At 36.5% G+C, this 17,842-nt stretch overlaps 1 protein-coding gene across 1 annotated transcript in view; it reads left to right on the top strand.

Moving 5' to 3' along the window:
- LOC121739501 (endoplasmic reticulum mannosyl-oligosaccharide 1,2-alpha-mannosidase) overlaps window positions 1-17,842 on the top strand; it is a 35,407-nt gene that overhangs the window by 14,504 nt on the left and 3,061 nt on the right. The window contains exons 6-10 of the mRNA XM_042131994.1: window positions 7,644-7,832; window positions 9,329-9,516; window positions 10,738-10,846; window positions 16,286-16,465; window positions 16,820-16,960. Of these exons, the coding sequence (XP_041987928.1) occupies window positions 7,644-7,832; window positions 9,329-9,516; window positions 10,738-10,846; window positions 16,286-16,465; window positions 16,820-16,960 (807 nt within the window). The remainder of the gene's footprint in view (window positions 1-7,643; window positions 7,833-9,328; window positions 9,517-10,737; window positions 10,847-16,285; window positions 16,466-16,819; window positions 16,961-17,842) is intronic.

Genomic DNA, 17,842 nt, shown 5'->3' with positions numbered 1-17,842 from the left:
CGATCTCTAGTTTCGATAAAATAGGTTTAGTAGTGAGTCAAGAAGCCAAACATTAAAATAAATTAAATTACAGTTACATAAACAAAAATAATAATTATTATCCATCACATCTATAGCTCGAAGTTAGAATAAAGCCCTTAGTCAGGCCTGTCCACATTCCAGCGACCACATAACCCAATATACGCCTAATGTTTTGATTTCTCTTAACAAATTATTGTGTCAATGTGCTGAGGTAAGCGACGCGGGGGGGGGAGAGGTAAGAAATGCATTACGATTGGCCAATTTAAATTCACGGCATGTCATAAATCAGAACTAGTGATGGGAAGTACGAGAAGCGAGCGAGAAGTAAGAGAAGAAAGAAATAAAAAAACCAGTACATATTTATTTTAAAGTATAGAATGAAGAAAATACTTTGATTAATTGTGGCAAGCTTCTAAAAATATTCAAAAACGTTTTCGGATTATATTAAAAAAGTACCTTATACTTACCTAAGTATATTTAAAAATATACTTTTTTTAAACTTTTAAAGGGCAAAAATTCTGTAATATTATATGATTTTTGCGAAACTTTTATCGTTTACGCAGCACAATAGGAAAAATCACCCGATTTTGAAACATTCTTCATTGGTGCTCTGCTCCTATTGGTCTTAGCGTGATAATATAATATAGGCTACATAGGATATATAATAACGCGTTCCTTGATTAATACTGAAAAAAAATTCAAATCGGTCCAGTAGTTACTGAGATCAGCGCGTTCAAACAACAAACAAACACTTCAGCTTTATATTTGTTATTAGTATAGATTATTTGACTTGCTAATTCCGCCACATGATTTCTAAGTCACAATGAAATTGATGGAAATTATTTCTAAAAATAGTTGTTCGCCAATAAAACTGCTTGAAGTTTTAGTGACTAAAAATCTTTACTTGGTTACTTTCTTTACGCTTTCAAGATAAGATTTCATGATTACTTCGCAACGCCGACAAAAAACAACGCTTTGTGATGGGTAGATAGTACTAGTAGATGGATGGTTTATCCATATTTCTCTTACTAAAATTGGCAAAAACAATGTTGGTACTGCAGAGCTCAGTAATCGCCGACAATTTTTATTGCTATTTTTTTTGTGAGATAAGGGGGCAAACGAGCAAACGGGTCACCTGATGGAAAGCAACTTCCGTCGCCTATGGACACTCGCAGCATCAGAAGAGCTGCAGGTGCGTTGACGGCCTTTTAAGAGGGAATAGGGAAGGGTAGGGATGGGAAGGGAAGGGAAGGGAATAGGGGATTGGGCCTCCGGTAAACTCACTCACTCGGCGAAACACAGCGCGAGCGCTGTTTCACACCGGTTTTCTGTGAGAACGTGGTATTTCTCCGGTCGAGCCGGTCCATTCGTGCCGAAGCATGGCTCTCCCACGTATAGCTGTACGCTATAAATTATAATCATTAATCAGTTGTTTAACAACAGTTCTACTCAAAATGACTTAGCATATCACGCTTTGTTTCGATTTACGATTAAAAAAAATATACCTCTGAAAGATAGTTGGTATCACATCACTAGTGACGCGTGACGATACCGGAAGAAAGGATAAGCATTACTAATTTGTATTTGATAGAAAGGGATATGACTTATGTCAAATGCTTTCGTCATGGATTCAGACCAGTGTAATTTGAGCTCTGAATAAATTGATTCTTGACAATAAAAAAAATATTTTGTATGAAACGCACGAGATGTACATGGGTCACGGATGTGGTCGATACTAAGACAGATTTCGCTATCATTATCTAAAGTAAGACCTATAAGTCTTACATATTGTCTGAAAGTATTCGCCTTGCTTTAGGTGTCTAGAGGCTATGTGGTCGCTGCCACATTCTAACTAGTCTGTCGGTCTGTTACCCTCTCTCACTTAAACGGCTGAACAGTTAGATAAATTAATTTGATATTGAATAGTCTCGAAAAAATTAAAAAACAAACACTTGCCCTGATAATATATAAATGAATTAAATAATACTGAAAAGATATTGGTTACTTTTTGTTGCTGAAAAACGTACGATTCCCGCGTTCTCACAGAATTTCAGTTCAACGGAATTTATGAGGTAAAGTATGTATATCCATACTCTTTTTTTTTTTTTTAATCTTTATTAAGGACTTGGTTCACAAACAGAGGCGACCATGTCGTCCTCGTAAGGCCACAAAATTACAATTTAACAATTTCTTACATCTAAACCAAACTTAACTAACTTGTACAAACATATAGCATCACTAGACAAAGGTTCCGAGAGTACAATATTAACGCCCCCTACGCTATTAAACATAAACTTATTAGATAAGCTATTTCTAAATGATGCGTTCCGAACACATTCCACTAAAATATGATAAACGTCTTCCATAGTCCCACATACAGCACAGTTTGAAGATTCATTCTTCCCCATTAAAAACGCAAACCTATTCAATGGAATGTGTCCAGATCGTATCCTAAATGCCAGAACCAAAATATTTCTGCTTAATTTACTATAGCTAAACCAAGGATATAAAAACGGCTTAGACCGTAAAGTTCTTACGTAGTTAAAAACGAGACATCCACATTTCTTTTAGGCCCTGTAAGTCCATCCATATAGCAAGAAATCTTATTGTCTAAATCAATATTTGTACCCAGACAATATCTGTATCAAGACTAAACATTTCTAGTTTAGGAGAAACATAAATAGGAGTACATCTGAATGAATTATAAATCTCTGTAAGGAGTGGTTTTCTCTTACGACTCCAATAACCTGATCTACTACAGCGGTCAAAAAGCTGAACAATAAGTTCACTGTTTAAATTACCACGAACACTACAACTTCGAAACCAAAATTTTCCCCCTAGATAGTACCTTCGCAGATACATAGGTTGCAAACAAAGCTCATTCTGCATAACATGGATTGGCGTGCTCTTTATGAAATTTCCTATAACACGCATACATTGATTTTGAACTTTATCAATCTTAGCCAGATGTGATTTAACACTTGTGTCATAAAGAAAACTGCCATAATCCAATCTACTACGAATTAGGGCTACATACTTCTTCCTTAAATGAATAGGATGAACGCCCCAGCCAGGCCCAGACAATACTTTGAGTACATTTACAAACTTAAGAGTTTTATGCGTAACTTCGTTTATATGTTTGCCCCATTTAAGAGATCGATCTATCCACATGCCTAGATATTTTATAGACTCTACAACCTGCAGTCTATTTTCTTTAATGCGTATATCTACGTCTTGTCTATTAAAACATTTACTAAATAAGCAGAGTTTAGATTTCCTTTCAGATATCTCCAAACCAAGATCTTCTATCAATTTGGAAAATACTTTAAGAGCTGACTCCATATTACGACAACCTTCCGCAATTAATTTATATGAACCAAATAAAACAAAGTCATCAGCATATTGTGAAGTAAGAACATTTTTTTATCATTTTACAAATGTGCATAGTATCGACATTAAACAATGTAGGCGATAAAGGATCCCCTTGAGGAATACCACGCCCTGTAATTCGCGTTAAAACGCCCGAATCTGAATATTTTAAACTTAACTGCCTAGCACTCAAATAATCCCATAAGTAATAGCAAATTTTAGAACCCACACCAATCTTATCCAAAGAGTTTAACAAAACCGAAATATCAACATTATTATACGCATTTTTTATATCTATAAAACATCCCAACGTAATTAAATTACTGCTAAAACCCAGTTGAATCTGAGAAACTAAACGGGAAAGACGGATCTAAGCATGATCGTGATTTTCTAAAACCTACTGTGTTCTCCGAAAAACAATTTTTAGACTCTAAGTACCATTCTAATCTATGTTTTAAAATTGTATGAAAAATTTTTCATAAACAGGATATTAGAGCAATTGGACGAACCTCTTGACTTCGGACACTGGCATTTCCGGTCTTAGGAATTGGCACAATTTTGATACTTTTACACTGTGTTGGAGCAAAACCTATTTCAAGAAATGTGTTAAATAAATTAACTAAAATCTGCTTACCAATAAAAGGAAGATGCTTTATCATTGAAAAATAAATATTGTCTTGACCTGGCGCAGTATCTTTGGATTTAATGGCGCGATTAAGCTCCTGCATCGAAATTTTACCTTCAAGAGAACGATTAATGGAATAAAACTTAGGTTTCATGGGTGACACATAATCTGGAGACAAACTGTGTAATAGATTACTTGCAGTTTCCTTGTCAACGCCTGACTGACCTGGAAGCCTATACCCCTTAAGCCACTTCATCCGACGCCACATATCATTCGATGATGTTGTGTAATCTATATTGCTGCAAAATTCTTGCCAGGAACGTCGTTTGGCTTTTCGAATCAACTTACGTGTTGATGCTGTTTTCATTTGCAAAAAAGTCAAATTATCAGGAGTGGGGTTCCGTCTAAAATTTGCTAAGGCTAAGCGTCTTTCAGCCACTGCACAAGAAATTTATATAAAATATTTTCAACATTCCAATATGGTTTCGGAGTAAATTTATTTAAACGAAGAGGATCCTGGCAAATCTTTATATATGGTATATGTAAGTCTGCAGCGTTTTCAATTGCAGAAATAAATTGATCATATGCCTCCTGAGGCTCGTCTGCTAAAGACAAACCTGTTAATGCCCGATCAAGTGCCTTGGAGTATCCTTCCCAGTCGGCTTTCTTAAAATTTCTTTTCTCACAGCTAACTGAATTTGCAACAGTGTGTGTGGCCTACTTTATAACCAGATGGTCACTTCCTAAACACTCATTAGAAACATTCCAGTAAAACTGTAAAGCGATATCACTCGAGGCAAATGTGACATCAGGGGATGTAACCTGTTGTTAACTAGTTTGACTCTGGTCTAGTTTGAAATACTAGAAATAGATACAAACTGGCGGTTCCTACTTTTAGACTTCATAAGGTCAATGTTTCTTTTAAGGGGCAATGTATACGTTTATATAATAAAATACCAAAAGAACTACAACAACTCTCACTAAATAAATTCAAAAGAATAATAAAAAGGCAACTCCAAGAAAAGGCCTATTATAAAATCTCAGATTATGTACAGGATAAAAATGCTTGGGATGTTAAATTTTGACATTTTTTATTATTATAACGAATTATTTATATTTTTTTATTAATTAATTATATTTTTTAATTTTTTTTTATTTTAAATTGACCTGATGTTTTATAATAGGTAATTATTTTGTCATTTTTATAATTTTGTATTTTATTGGTTTTTTTTTTCATTTTATTTTATGATCTTGACATGTCCAAATTTTGTATATTGCAAATAATGGAATAAATACTATTGACTATTGACTATTGACTGGTCGATGACCCATTATTCAGACATACGAAATTTTTATCTAACATAGCGTCAAAAAGTTGATTACCCCTAGGATCCGTCTTACACGACCAGCAGGAATGGTGACCATTGAAGTCCCCGGCAATTACAGTTTTATTCTGACACAGGCTAAAGATTGTATCCCAGTCACCAACTGTTGTGCGAACATTTGGTGGACAATATACCGAGATTATATTTCCTATATTAGAACAATTCAGAATTTTAACATGCAGAACCTGAATTCCAGAATTAAGATTATAAACCTGAGATACTTGAAATTTTATACTGGAATGAATAATCAAAGCCACACCACCGTAACCATCATCCCGGTCTTGACGTATAACACTGTATCCTGATATTCTGAGTATATTGTCTGGCTTCAGCCACGTTTCGCTTAAAATAGCAATATGGACTTTTTCTTGGGAAAGTAATAATTCAAAATCCACAAGCTTCGATCGTATACTCTGGCAATTCCATTGGGTTAAATTAATCGTTCGTTGAGTTGCCAAGTTTATTCAAAATGGATATTTTGAATAAATGATTGAATAACTGGCCACTCCGAGAAGTAATTCGCAATTATATTAATAACCCAGTCATAAAGTAACCACCCACATGCTTTCAGTTTCTCTTTAAAACTCATTCTCTTTATAAAAATAACTTCTTTAATTCTCTGTATCAGCTCCTTGAAGTCTATATTATTAGATTCTTGTTCTTCTTCATTTTTCGTATTGTTCGGGGTATTATCATGCCGCTCATTCCAAAATTCATTATCTATCTCATTATTAAATTGCCTTCTAGTTTTCTTACTTTTCTCTTTTTGAGTATTAACTACATTAGATGAAGACTGTCGAGCATCTGGCGTCGATCTAAGAACCTTAGCATACGTAACTTCAGGTTGCTTTGTATGGTTCTGTACCGAATTACTTTCAGTACTGTAAGACTGCCTAAATGGAGTTTTATCTTCTTGAGGAGAAGGTGGAACGTACATAGTGAGCGCACGTTTAAAGGAACAGTTAAACTCTGCCATCAGCTCTCGTATTTTCCTCTCTTTAGTATAGACTGGACACGATTTTGACAAAGCCATATGTGAACCAGAGCAATTCACACATCTAAACACTGAGGTCTCACAGTTCGGATGCGATTTTCCATATTTAGGGCAAGTAATAGGAATTTGTGCGCACGTTTTATAAGAATATCCAAACCGCCAACATTTGGAACACTGTGTTACTGGAAATATATAAGGTTCCACTTTGACTTTCATCCCGTAAGTATAAACATATGGAGGTAGTGTAGGCCCCTTAAAACACAATCGAATGCATTCGCTGTCCTCAAATTTACCATTATCAAAGTTACGTCTCTTTAATCGTTTAACACTTAAAATGGGAATGCTACTTTCCAAATCCTTTAAAATTTCCTCCTCAGTCAGATCCTTTTCGATGTCCTTTAAAGTTCCGTAAGACATTCCAACTTCGAAAGTTTTTTGACACTTATATTCGCGTTCCGAAAAGAACTTACAGCTTAATAATTTTTCTGCGCTCTCTTCCGAATTAAATTTTAATAATATTCTGTAAGTATTCACATATTTAATATTAACAATATTTCCTATGTTTTCATTTTTCAAAATACGCGCCAACCCTATTTGTTTAGGCAACGGCTCCTTTTTCGATGAAATGCTCACTTCAATCTGATCTTGCGCAATTCTAGTTCTATCATCTTTCGATGTACTGCACGCCAAAATTTTACCTCTTCTCCCTACCTCCAACCATACGTCCTCCTCATCTACACATCGAAACCTCTTTTCCGGCCTCTGACTATCTACATCTTCATTCATAAGTTCTACACCGCTCCCGCACAACATCGAATTCTCCATATTACTCTCCGTCAAATCTTGTAATGGGTTAGATACAACACAATTCTCCTCATCGTCGGAAGGTGAACCGAGTGAATAGCTATCCATAGCCCGTAGGCATGCGCTTCATTGCAATAACTCGCCGCGCGATAACAACACGTAAACAACTCGTATCCGAACGCAAACGTGCTGCACCGACGGGCGCGCGTGAGTCACTGATATACATACTCTAATATTATAAATGCGAAAGTGTGTCTGTCTGTCTGTTACCTCTTCACGCTTAAACCGCTGAACCGATTTTGCTGAAATTTGGTATGAAGATATTTTGAGTCCCGGGAAAGGACGTAGGATTTTTTTTGTCCCGGAAAATATTACGGCTTCAGCGCGATGAACGAATTTTGGCGTAGCGGAGTTGCGGGCGACTTCTAGTTATATATATTTTCAGAAAGACTTAGGCGAGAGGCTGATGGCAGCATTCTCATCACCATCAGGCATTCCATACTCCGATGTCAACTTGGGTACTAGGACCGCTCACGCGCCAGAATGGTCCCATTATAGCACAACAGCGGAGGTGACCACCGTTCAGCTGGAGTTCAGAGAGCTGTCTAGAGCCACCAACAATCCTATGTTCGAGGTATGTTGCCACATGAACCTTGCATTCTGTCGGTGTAATAAAATAATTAAATTTCATCGAAGGAAAAATTACTTTGTACCCAGATTCACTCGCACAAAGTGATAATTCGACAAGATTAGGCTATAGAGTATAGACTATAGAGCCAAAGAAGTATACAGCATGTAACTAGAGATGAAAATTCCCCGGAAAGTTTCCATTTCTAAGGAATGTTTCCTGAAAACTTCCTGAAAACTTCCAAATTTGGAAGTTTTGAATTTATCATTATAAAGACAGTTATGACGTTTGTTTTTAAATGCAAATAACACTAAAATTAGGTACTTTTTATAGTTCTTTTCATACTTTAGGTATAAAATATGTGATATGAAAGCAGATTTGTCTACTTTATTATTCAGTCGCATGATTTAGATCGTTTTTATAAATATTTATCTAAGATAACATTATTTTCAAACATATTTTGCTCAGGATTGACTTTGCTTTACGCTTTTCGATTTTTTATATTATATTTTTCTTTGAAACATATAAAATTGTATTTTTTTAATGAAAACTAGAATAGTTTTCTAATATTACTATTAGAAAACTATTCTAGTCAGAAAATATCATTTTTTAAAGTATACTAATTTTAAGTATAATTAACGGCTAAACTTCTTTCTAAAGTCAATTAGCTGATTTGATCTTACTCATACTTACATAAAAAAATAACGTATTGAATTGAGTACCTCATCTGTTTTCGTCGGTAAAAATTACTATTTTATAGAAGAAAAACCATTTTTAAAAAATTCGCAATGTATCTGAAAGTTTCCAAAATTTCGGAAACTTTGGAAGTTTTCACGGAAATTTTCCGGTAAACTTCCTGAAACTTTCCAAAGTTTCGGAAACTTTCCGAAATTTTCAACACTACATGTAACATACATTTAGAAACATCAACCACTTTTTCTATATTTTTAGTCTTCTTAATTGTTGCTACCGCGAAATTTTATATTTTTTTGTTAAATGTTTTTTCTTCTAGAGTGTTATTTTAAGAATGCGATTATGAAATTATAATTTAGCAATGATAATACTTGTATTGATAATTTGCGACCAGCGATATGTCATTTTAAGTAGCGTTAAAAATGTGTAATTTAATAGCTAAATAAAATAATAAAGTTATGCTAGTATGGAATAATTGCTATTTTTGATCTAAACAATTTTATATGCATTGCTATATTAACGAATTTTACTAACGTTTATTTTTAAGTGCGAATTGTCTATTTTTTGTGTCTGAAATTTATATTGCACTGTAATATAATGCGAATTCTGGTCTCTAATTTTTTTCGCGATTGTGAATTATTGTTTTGATAATATTATTATGATAGAAAACATAATTTAATAATGACATTATTAATTAAAGCGATGGAAGGAAAATCACCACATAGATTTTAATGAAATGATTTTCAACATTAAAAGTATGCAATGATTTAATAATGTTTATATTGTACTATAAAGAACTTTTCTTAAAGGACGCTGCAGCGGCGGTGTCAGAAAAAATTCATCATTTGCCCAAAAAGCATGGTCTAGTCCCAATCTTCATCAATCCCAACACTGGGCACTTTTTGCCCCACGCTACAATCACATTAGGAGCAAGAGGTGACAGCTACTACGAATATTTACTGAAACAGTGGCTTCAGACTGGAAAAACTATAAACTAGTAAGTGATTCTTTCTTTCTTCTTGGTTTGTTTCTACTTCCAACGAAAACAGCCCCTTTAGCATGGTCACAGTAGAAATGCGAAAGTATAGAAACATTGTGGAGATAAACTATAGTCTATGTCTTTATGACACATCATCATGTGGATATAAAATATTGAATTTTTAGTGTATGTCATAAAGTGGCATTTCATTTGATTTTTTGTCGGTCGCGGTTAGCCGTGGTAAAAAGATCGGAACGGTACCTTCAGTTCATCTCCACAGCGTTTTTATTCTTTCGCATTTCTACTGTGGCCATGCTAATGGGCAGGTGTTTGACGTATTCGTCGGTATGTGTGTGTGTCCGTGGCATTCTTTGCCTGGGCGCGCACTAGCGGCCAGGTCGCGGCGGCCATCGAGATAGATACCTTAGTATGAAACCGCCATAGACCGCGCGCACCTGGCCGCAACGCGACCTGCGGCCACACCATACTTTCGCTGGCCGCCGCGACCTGGCTGCTAGTGCGCGCCCGGGCTTAAGGATGGACTATAAAGTTAATATACCTAGCGGAATAGAGCAACAATCTCGAGTTGTCAAATGAAACCGAAATTGATTTACGTCATATGTACACAAGCATGATTGAACATGCGCAGTTCTATGAGATAAAATTGTCAACGTGCCCATAAGTGCCGACTGGACGTCAAACAGATAAATAAATTGGTTCTGCTGTCATTATCACACGTCTCGTTTTACCACGCAGTGTTACAGATAGCGACATCTCGCTTGCTCAGGACTTTGTTTCTCTATTCCGCTAGGTATATTAACTTTATGGGATGGACCAATTTCAATCTAGTTTTTTTGTATGAAAGGTGACATGATTGAGAGTGTTTTGCCATCATCAGTCTGCTCAGTGCTGGAAAATTCGGGTTTAATTACATCATAAAAGATGTTCAATTGTTCAATATTTTGAATTCTGACAAGTATTAGAATATAATTCCGATCAACCGACAAAAAATACAAATAAAATGCCACTTTATGAACTGGGCTGTAAGTTTAATTTTCTACCAACATTGGTCTAGTGACCCATTCCGTGTTGCTTTGAGTGACCTAGAGCAAAATGAAACCTATAGCCTAGGTCATCAAGTGGCATTTTGTTTAAGTTTTTGTCGCTTGCAGCAAGTATTGGAAAGCCACATTTTAGAGTTTCAAAGTTAACGAGTTAACATTTGTTTTTCTGTTTCAGTTTGCTGGACGACTATATGACGGCTATAGAAGGTGTCAGAGAATTTCTCGCTAAACGTTCTTCGCCCAATAAGAGATTATTTATTGGTGAATTGACGGCTGGATCAGAGGTAAGTTGGTTCACAGATAAATCAAAAATATAATAATTTATATCTAATATACTAATACTAGAAAGCTGAAGAGTTTGTTTGTTTGAATCAGCTAATCTCAGGAACTACTGGTTGGAATTGAAAGATTATTTTTGTGTTGGATATTATATTTATCGAGAAAGGCTTTAGGTTATAATATACTCGTACTAGGCACAGCACGCTGCGATTAACGCGAGTGAAGAATTAATAAAATGTATGTTATATTATATGTTATATAACTGCTGTGCTCCCACACAGCAGTTATATAACGTTAGATAACATTTTTGTCTAACTTTTTATACAAATTATAACAAAAGACACGTTGAATTTTTGACATGTTGTACCTTATGTTTTACTAGCTGTTGCCCGCGACTTCGTCCGCGTGGACTTCAGTTTATAGGGCGCGATGTCAACAAAATTGGTGTCAAAAACTTTTATAAAAAAACCCTGGTACCCCTTAAATCAAAACAGCTGTGCAGTATGCACATAATATTTCATTTTTTAAAATTAAACTTTATATTTTATGCCAAATTTTAAAGCTTATTTAGCCCCCCAATTACACAACTTTACCCATAAACTATTTATCATTAATAGGTTTAAGGTTATGTCACTGTATATAATATAAAGTACTGACTTATTAAATAACGTAAAAAAGAAATAACAATGGAAAAAAAAATCGGAACTCGAATGTATGATGATACCACCTCTTATAGAAAGATGTTGGGCAAGCGTTAGCGCGATGTAAGAGACGCACGGCGCCATCTAGTATGAATTTTTGGAACTAACTTAATTTGAACAAATTTTCGTATTTTCACCCCCTTACAACCCTTTTTTCCAGTAAAAAAGTAGCCTATGTCCTTTCTCAGGCTTTAGACTATCTGTATACAAAATTTCATTACAATCGGTTCGGTAGTTTTGGCGTGAAAGCGAGACAGACAGACAGACAGACAGACAGAGATACTTTCGCATTTATAATATTAGTATAGATAACGTGACATAACTGCTGTGTGGGAGCACCTTTAGAAAATATTTTTTTGCTAGATGACGGACGCAACTCGTTTTTCCGTAACAAAAACTGTCCTATGTCCTTTTCTGTGGTATACAGTATCTCTATCAGGAGCGTAGCTACTGCCGTATCTGTTGTATCAATTATGTACGGGGGCACTGGGGCCCCCGTGCATAAGTTACCCAATTTTAGCCTAGTAAACGAATGCCCAAAATGGTTGCTTGGAATGCTGCTTGGAAAAGTCGAAAGCAGAAATTTTAACTTTGGTACTTTGTTTAGAGTAGTTAGGAGATAAACATACTAAAAGTCCTGACCCCAGCGAGGTGAGCCCGAGGGAGGGGGGGCAAAGAAGGTCCCGTTTTTTGGTTTTTTGCTTACTCATCAAAAACGGTGCTTCGTACGAAATTCTCTTCTACTACATAATAAAAGCTAATTAAATTCTCTACAACTTCGTCCTTTACGCTTTGTATCTATCTCCAATCATTGCCTCGCTATGAACTTCTAAAATTGGCCGATTTTCAAACGTGTTTTTTAGGGTTTCGTACCTAAAGGGTAAAAACGGGACCCTATTACTGAGACTTTAATGTCTGTCCGTCTTCCTGACTGTCTGTCTGTCCATCTGTCTGTCCGTCTGTTTGTCCGTCTCTCTGTCCGTCTGTCTGTCCTTCTGTATGTCCGTCTGTCTGATTCCAGGCTGTAACTCAAGAACGATAATAGCTAGAGAGTTGAAATTTTCAGAGATTATGTATTTCTGTTGCCGCTTTAACAATAAATACTAAAAACAAAATAAATTAAATATTTTAGGGGGGCTCTCATACAACAAACTTGATTTTTCTCATACAAAAAACAATAAAATGTTGAATATCGAACCTTTGCCTGATTTTTTCGTTAAATATCATTTTGGAAAAATCTATACTATTTATACTAATATTATAAATGCGAAAGTATCTCTGTCTGTCTGTCTGTCTGTCTGTCTGTCTGTCTGTCTGTCTGTCTCGCTTTCACTACCCAACTGATTGTAATGAAATTTTGTATACAGATAGTCTAAAGCCTGAGAAAAGACATAGGCTACTTTTTTACTGGAAAAAAGCGTTGTAAGGGGGTGAAAATGCGTAAATTTGTTCAAATTAAGTTAGTTCCAAAAATTCAAAATAGATGGCGCCATGCGTCTCCTACATCGCGCTAACGCTTGCCCAGAAGTCGTTCTATAAGAGGTGGTATTATCGTATAACCAATTTTTTTTCGATTGTTATTTCTTTTTTACGTTACTTATTAACGGCCGTTCCCAATATTTGATCATTAATTAAAAGGGCATTTTCCAGTGGACCAAACTATGAATCTAGACCATTCTCAAAACATACACAATAAAGATCAAATAAAAATCAAATAAAGATCAAAATCGGTCCAGCAATTAAGGAGGAGTTCAGTAACATACACAACACACGCACACAAAAAAGGTGGATACGCGACGCGCATGCGCAGTGAAATTCCTCATAAATTCCTCTTAAATTTTAAGGAAGCGATAGCGGAAGAGGATTTTTTTATTTTTATTTATATATATAGGATGCGGTAACGGTTGAGGAACCCAAAATATTGCGGAACTTCCTCATTATGAGGAAGCGGAAGAGGAATCCTCAGCAACCCTACTGACACTGCACAGCTGTTTTGATTTAAGGGGTACCAGGGTTTTTTTATTAAAGCTTTTGACACGAATTTTGTTGACATCGCGTGCTATAAACTGAAGTCCACGCGGACGAAGTCGCGGGCAACAGCTAGTTGTTTATTATTAGCAAAACTAGCGCATGGTGCAATAATAAAGGGTGTTTTTTTTATTTCTTAGGAAAAATAAATACCCTGTACACGATGTACGGTGAAATCCAGGAAAGGTTAGATTTTTAAGGTTTTATTGTTTTCCCATACATTTATTAAAAATATGAAGCAATATACTAAATACAACACTTTCCTCAAGTTTGCCATATACGATTACTTTCCAGAAGTCATTCCTTACCAGCAACACTATAAATTGATGCAATAATATGAGGTGTTTTTATGTGATTTTTTCCTACCTTCTTTCTTCCATGGTTTAGAGATTTTTCGTCATACAATAAAATGTTCAACTTTTCAAGCCCTTTCATTTGGCGTACCTATGTCTCAAAGTGCTACATTAGTTTGGACGATATGCCCCTCCTTATTTTAAAATTAATTATTAACTAGATGTCCCGCGCGGCTTCGCCCGCGTAAATTAGGAATTTTACGGAAACCCTACATTTTCCCATAAAAAATAGCTCTTATGTCCCTACTCCCTTCACTTGGTTTACTCTATATCTGTGCCAAATATTGCCATAAAAATTGCTCCAGTAGTTCGTAATTTCTAATATTTCCCCCGTTTTTCCCACATTTTCCTGAATTTCTGCGGTCGTATTAGTCTTAGCGTGATAATATATAGCCTATAGTCTTACTCGATAAATTAGCTATCTAACACTGAAATAAGTTTTTAAATCGGACCAGTAGTTCCTGAGATTAGCGCGTTCAAGCAAACATACGCTCAAGCAATATTAAGTATAGATTTTTTTAATTATCACTTGACAAACTCGAGTCTCGATCTAAAAGAGTATGAAAAGTACCAATAACAGGGTCATTATAGGCTCATAAGTCATAACCATGGGACGATGTATGGTATAAAATGGTAGTGATGATGATGATGAATGTAATTTGCATAGTAGCATATGCTTTCCGTTCTTAAAACAACGCCGAAACTCCCAAACTTGTATCTATAAAGAATCAGGAGTTTTCTCAGCACCTTCCGAACCACAGTATACCAAGTATACCTCGGTGCAAAATCTTACTTGTTGGTAGCATATGCTTAGAATACTTCTCACGAAACCGAAGTCACCACATGTTTCCATATAAATTTTGAGGAGTTCCCTCGATTACTTATGCATCCTTCATCAGATCACCACTTTTGTGAATATAATACCAAATTGGGATGATACCCTATATACCAAAAGAAAAATTTTGAAAATCGGTCTACAAACGGCGGAGTAATCGTTGAACATAAGAAAACGAACATAACACCTCCCCCATTTTGAAAGTCGGTTAAAATTGTAGCCTATGTGTTATTCTGATGTATAAGCTATATTATTGTAAAGTTTCATTAAGATCTGTTCAGTAGTTTTTGCGTGAAAGAGTAACAAAGATCCATACATCCACATATCCATACATCCATACATCCAAACAAACTTTCGCCTTTATAATATTAGTAGGATTATTTATTTTATTTAAATTTTATTTTTAATTATTTAAGTATAAAATATATAACTAAGTATTTTGTGAACATTTCAGCCTACCTTATGCCATGATAGATATCGAGCAAAAAATTGCAAAAAAATCAAGTTTATTGTATGAGAGCCCCCCTAAAATATTTAATTTCTTTTGTTTTTAGTATTTATTGTTATAGCGGCAACAGAAATACATAATCTCTGAAAATTTTAACTCTCTAGCTATTATCGTTCTTGAGTTATAGCCGGAGACAGACAAACGGACAGGCAGAAGGACAGACAGACGGACAGACAGACGGACAGACGGACAGACAGACGGACAGACAGACGGACAGACAGACGGACAGACAGACGGACAGACAGACGGACATACAGACGGACAGACAGATGGACAGACAGACGGTCAGGAAGACGGACAGACATTAAAGTCTCAGTATAGGGTCCCGTTTTTACCCTTTGGGTACGAAACCCTAAAAAACACACTCGGCCAATTTTAGAAGCTCATAGCGAGGCAATGATTGGAGAATGGAGATAGATACAAAGTGTAAAGGACAAAGTTGTAGAGAATTTAATTAGCTTTTATGATGTAGTACAAGAGAATTTCGTACGAAGCACCGTTTATGATGAGTAAGCAAAAAAACAAAAAACGGGACCTTCTTTGCCCCCCCCCCCCCCTCCATGGGGCTCACCTCGGAGGGGTCAGGACTTTTTGTATGTTTATCTCCTAACTAGTCTAAACAAGGTACCAAAGTCAAAATTTCTGCTTTCGACTTTTCCAAGCAGAATCATTCGTTTACTAGGCTATTTACCTTCCTTGAGGGCCCAAACAAAATTTTATACGGGGCCCCACGAAGGCACGCTACGCTTCTGTTCTCCATGCCAAAATCAACAATTTTCAGCCGTTTATGCACAAACAAACACTTTCGCATTGAAAATATTAGTAAGGATGAAGAAAACATTTAAATTAAATAATTTTTTTAAGTGACCATATCGTTTCCTCCACTGGACTCGACCTCAATTTCATCACCTCACTCAACCTCAAAATCAAACAAAAACCTTTAAAAATAATTATGTTATTTATTACTAAAACATAATTTTTGAGGAAACGACTAATGATATTGGTGTTTGATTTTTCAGGTATACAATCCAAAAATGGACCACCTGACTTGCTTCCTGCCTGGCACTCTAGCGCTTGGCCACGCCAATGGCCTGCCAGACTGGCATATGACAATGGCGGAAGAACTGTTGTATACCTGCTACTTGACATACGCGGCACATCCTACCTTTCTCGCGCCGGAGATCACGCATTTCAACTTGGTGAGTTCGTGGATGAAGCTAAACTACATTTTTGTCCTATGCCTAAACTACTGATCATTGATCGTCCCAAGAATACCTCATTCATGAATAAGGTATTCTAGAGATGTTGTTGGCAGTTAAATAGACAAATGATGACTGAACCGCTGTGAATCAGCTAGTTTGCCCATCGGTCAGTATTTTCGGACCATTACGATCTGCAAACCTTCAAGAAGAGAGCATATATTATGTAACAGAGTGCCAACGCACCTGCAACTTTTCTGATGTTGCGAGTGCCCAAGGGTGACGCCCCCCCCCCCCTATATAACCCCCAAATTTTATTAAAAAAAAATACAGTTTTATTAATTTTACTTACAGATTAGCACCACAGACGATATGTATACCAAATCAGCGGACGCTCACAGCCTGCTGCGGCCCGAGTTCGCTGAGAGCCTGTGGTACATGTACCAGGTTACTGGGAATACCACGTATCAGGATTGGGGATGGCAGATATACCAGGTAACACCACTAGGGTCGCGGTTGTGCATCTCGCGTATCCCGTGGCTCTGCCGCGGACTGTAGGAACACTCGTTGGGTTTTTAGTGGGTATGCCCGGGCGCGGCATTTCACTGCCCTGGGGAGTCCCACATACCCCGGTAGCCATCCCCAGACCGCCGGGGATGCGTGATTGCATTTTCCCAACGATAAAAAAAGTAACACCACTAGACTATACTGCCGTGCTTACGAAAAACGCATTAAGTACATTTTTTTCCAAAATTGAGTTTTACATATATTATACGTATAACAAGTTTATACGTGGGAGAGCCATGCTTCGGCACGAATGGGCCGGCTCGACCGGAGAAATACCACGTTCTCACAGAACACCGGCGTGAAACAGCGCTTGCGCTGTGTTTCGCCGAGTGAGTGAGTTTACGGGAGGCCCAATCCCCTACCCTATTCCCTTCCTTACCCTCCCCTATTCCCTTCCCTTCCTATCCCTACCCTCCCCTATTATCCTATACCCTCTTAAAAGGCCGGCAACGCACATGCAGCTCTTCTGATGCTGCGAGTGTCCATGGGCGACGGTAGTTGCTTTCCATCAGGTGACCCGTTTGCTCGTTTGCCTCCTTATTTCATATAATAAAAAAACAAATAAAAAAATATACAGGATTATTTTTTCACTAGTACAATAAATCAACATAAGGACCCTGCACCATGCACCATGTAAGGCCACTCTAAAGAGAAAATGCTTTTTATTCGTTTATTAACTAAATAAATTATCAAGCAGTGCTCTGTTTTATAAGGTATCATATTAATAATGTCTTTTGAACCTAGCTTTAATAGCCATTTAATAAACTAAAGTTTTGTTAAGCTCTTCCAAATGGCAAGGAACACAGCTCC

The sequence above is a fragment of the Aricia agestis genome, chromosome Z (genome assembly GCF_905147365.1).
Source record: "Aricia agestis chromosome Z, ilAriAges1.1, whole genome shotgun sequence".
Lineage (NCBI taxonomy): Eukaryota > Metazoa > Arthropoda > Insecta > Lepidoptera > Lycaenidae > Aricia > Aricia agestis.
This window is presented reverse-complemented; position numbering and strand designations above follow the sequence as displayed.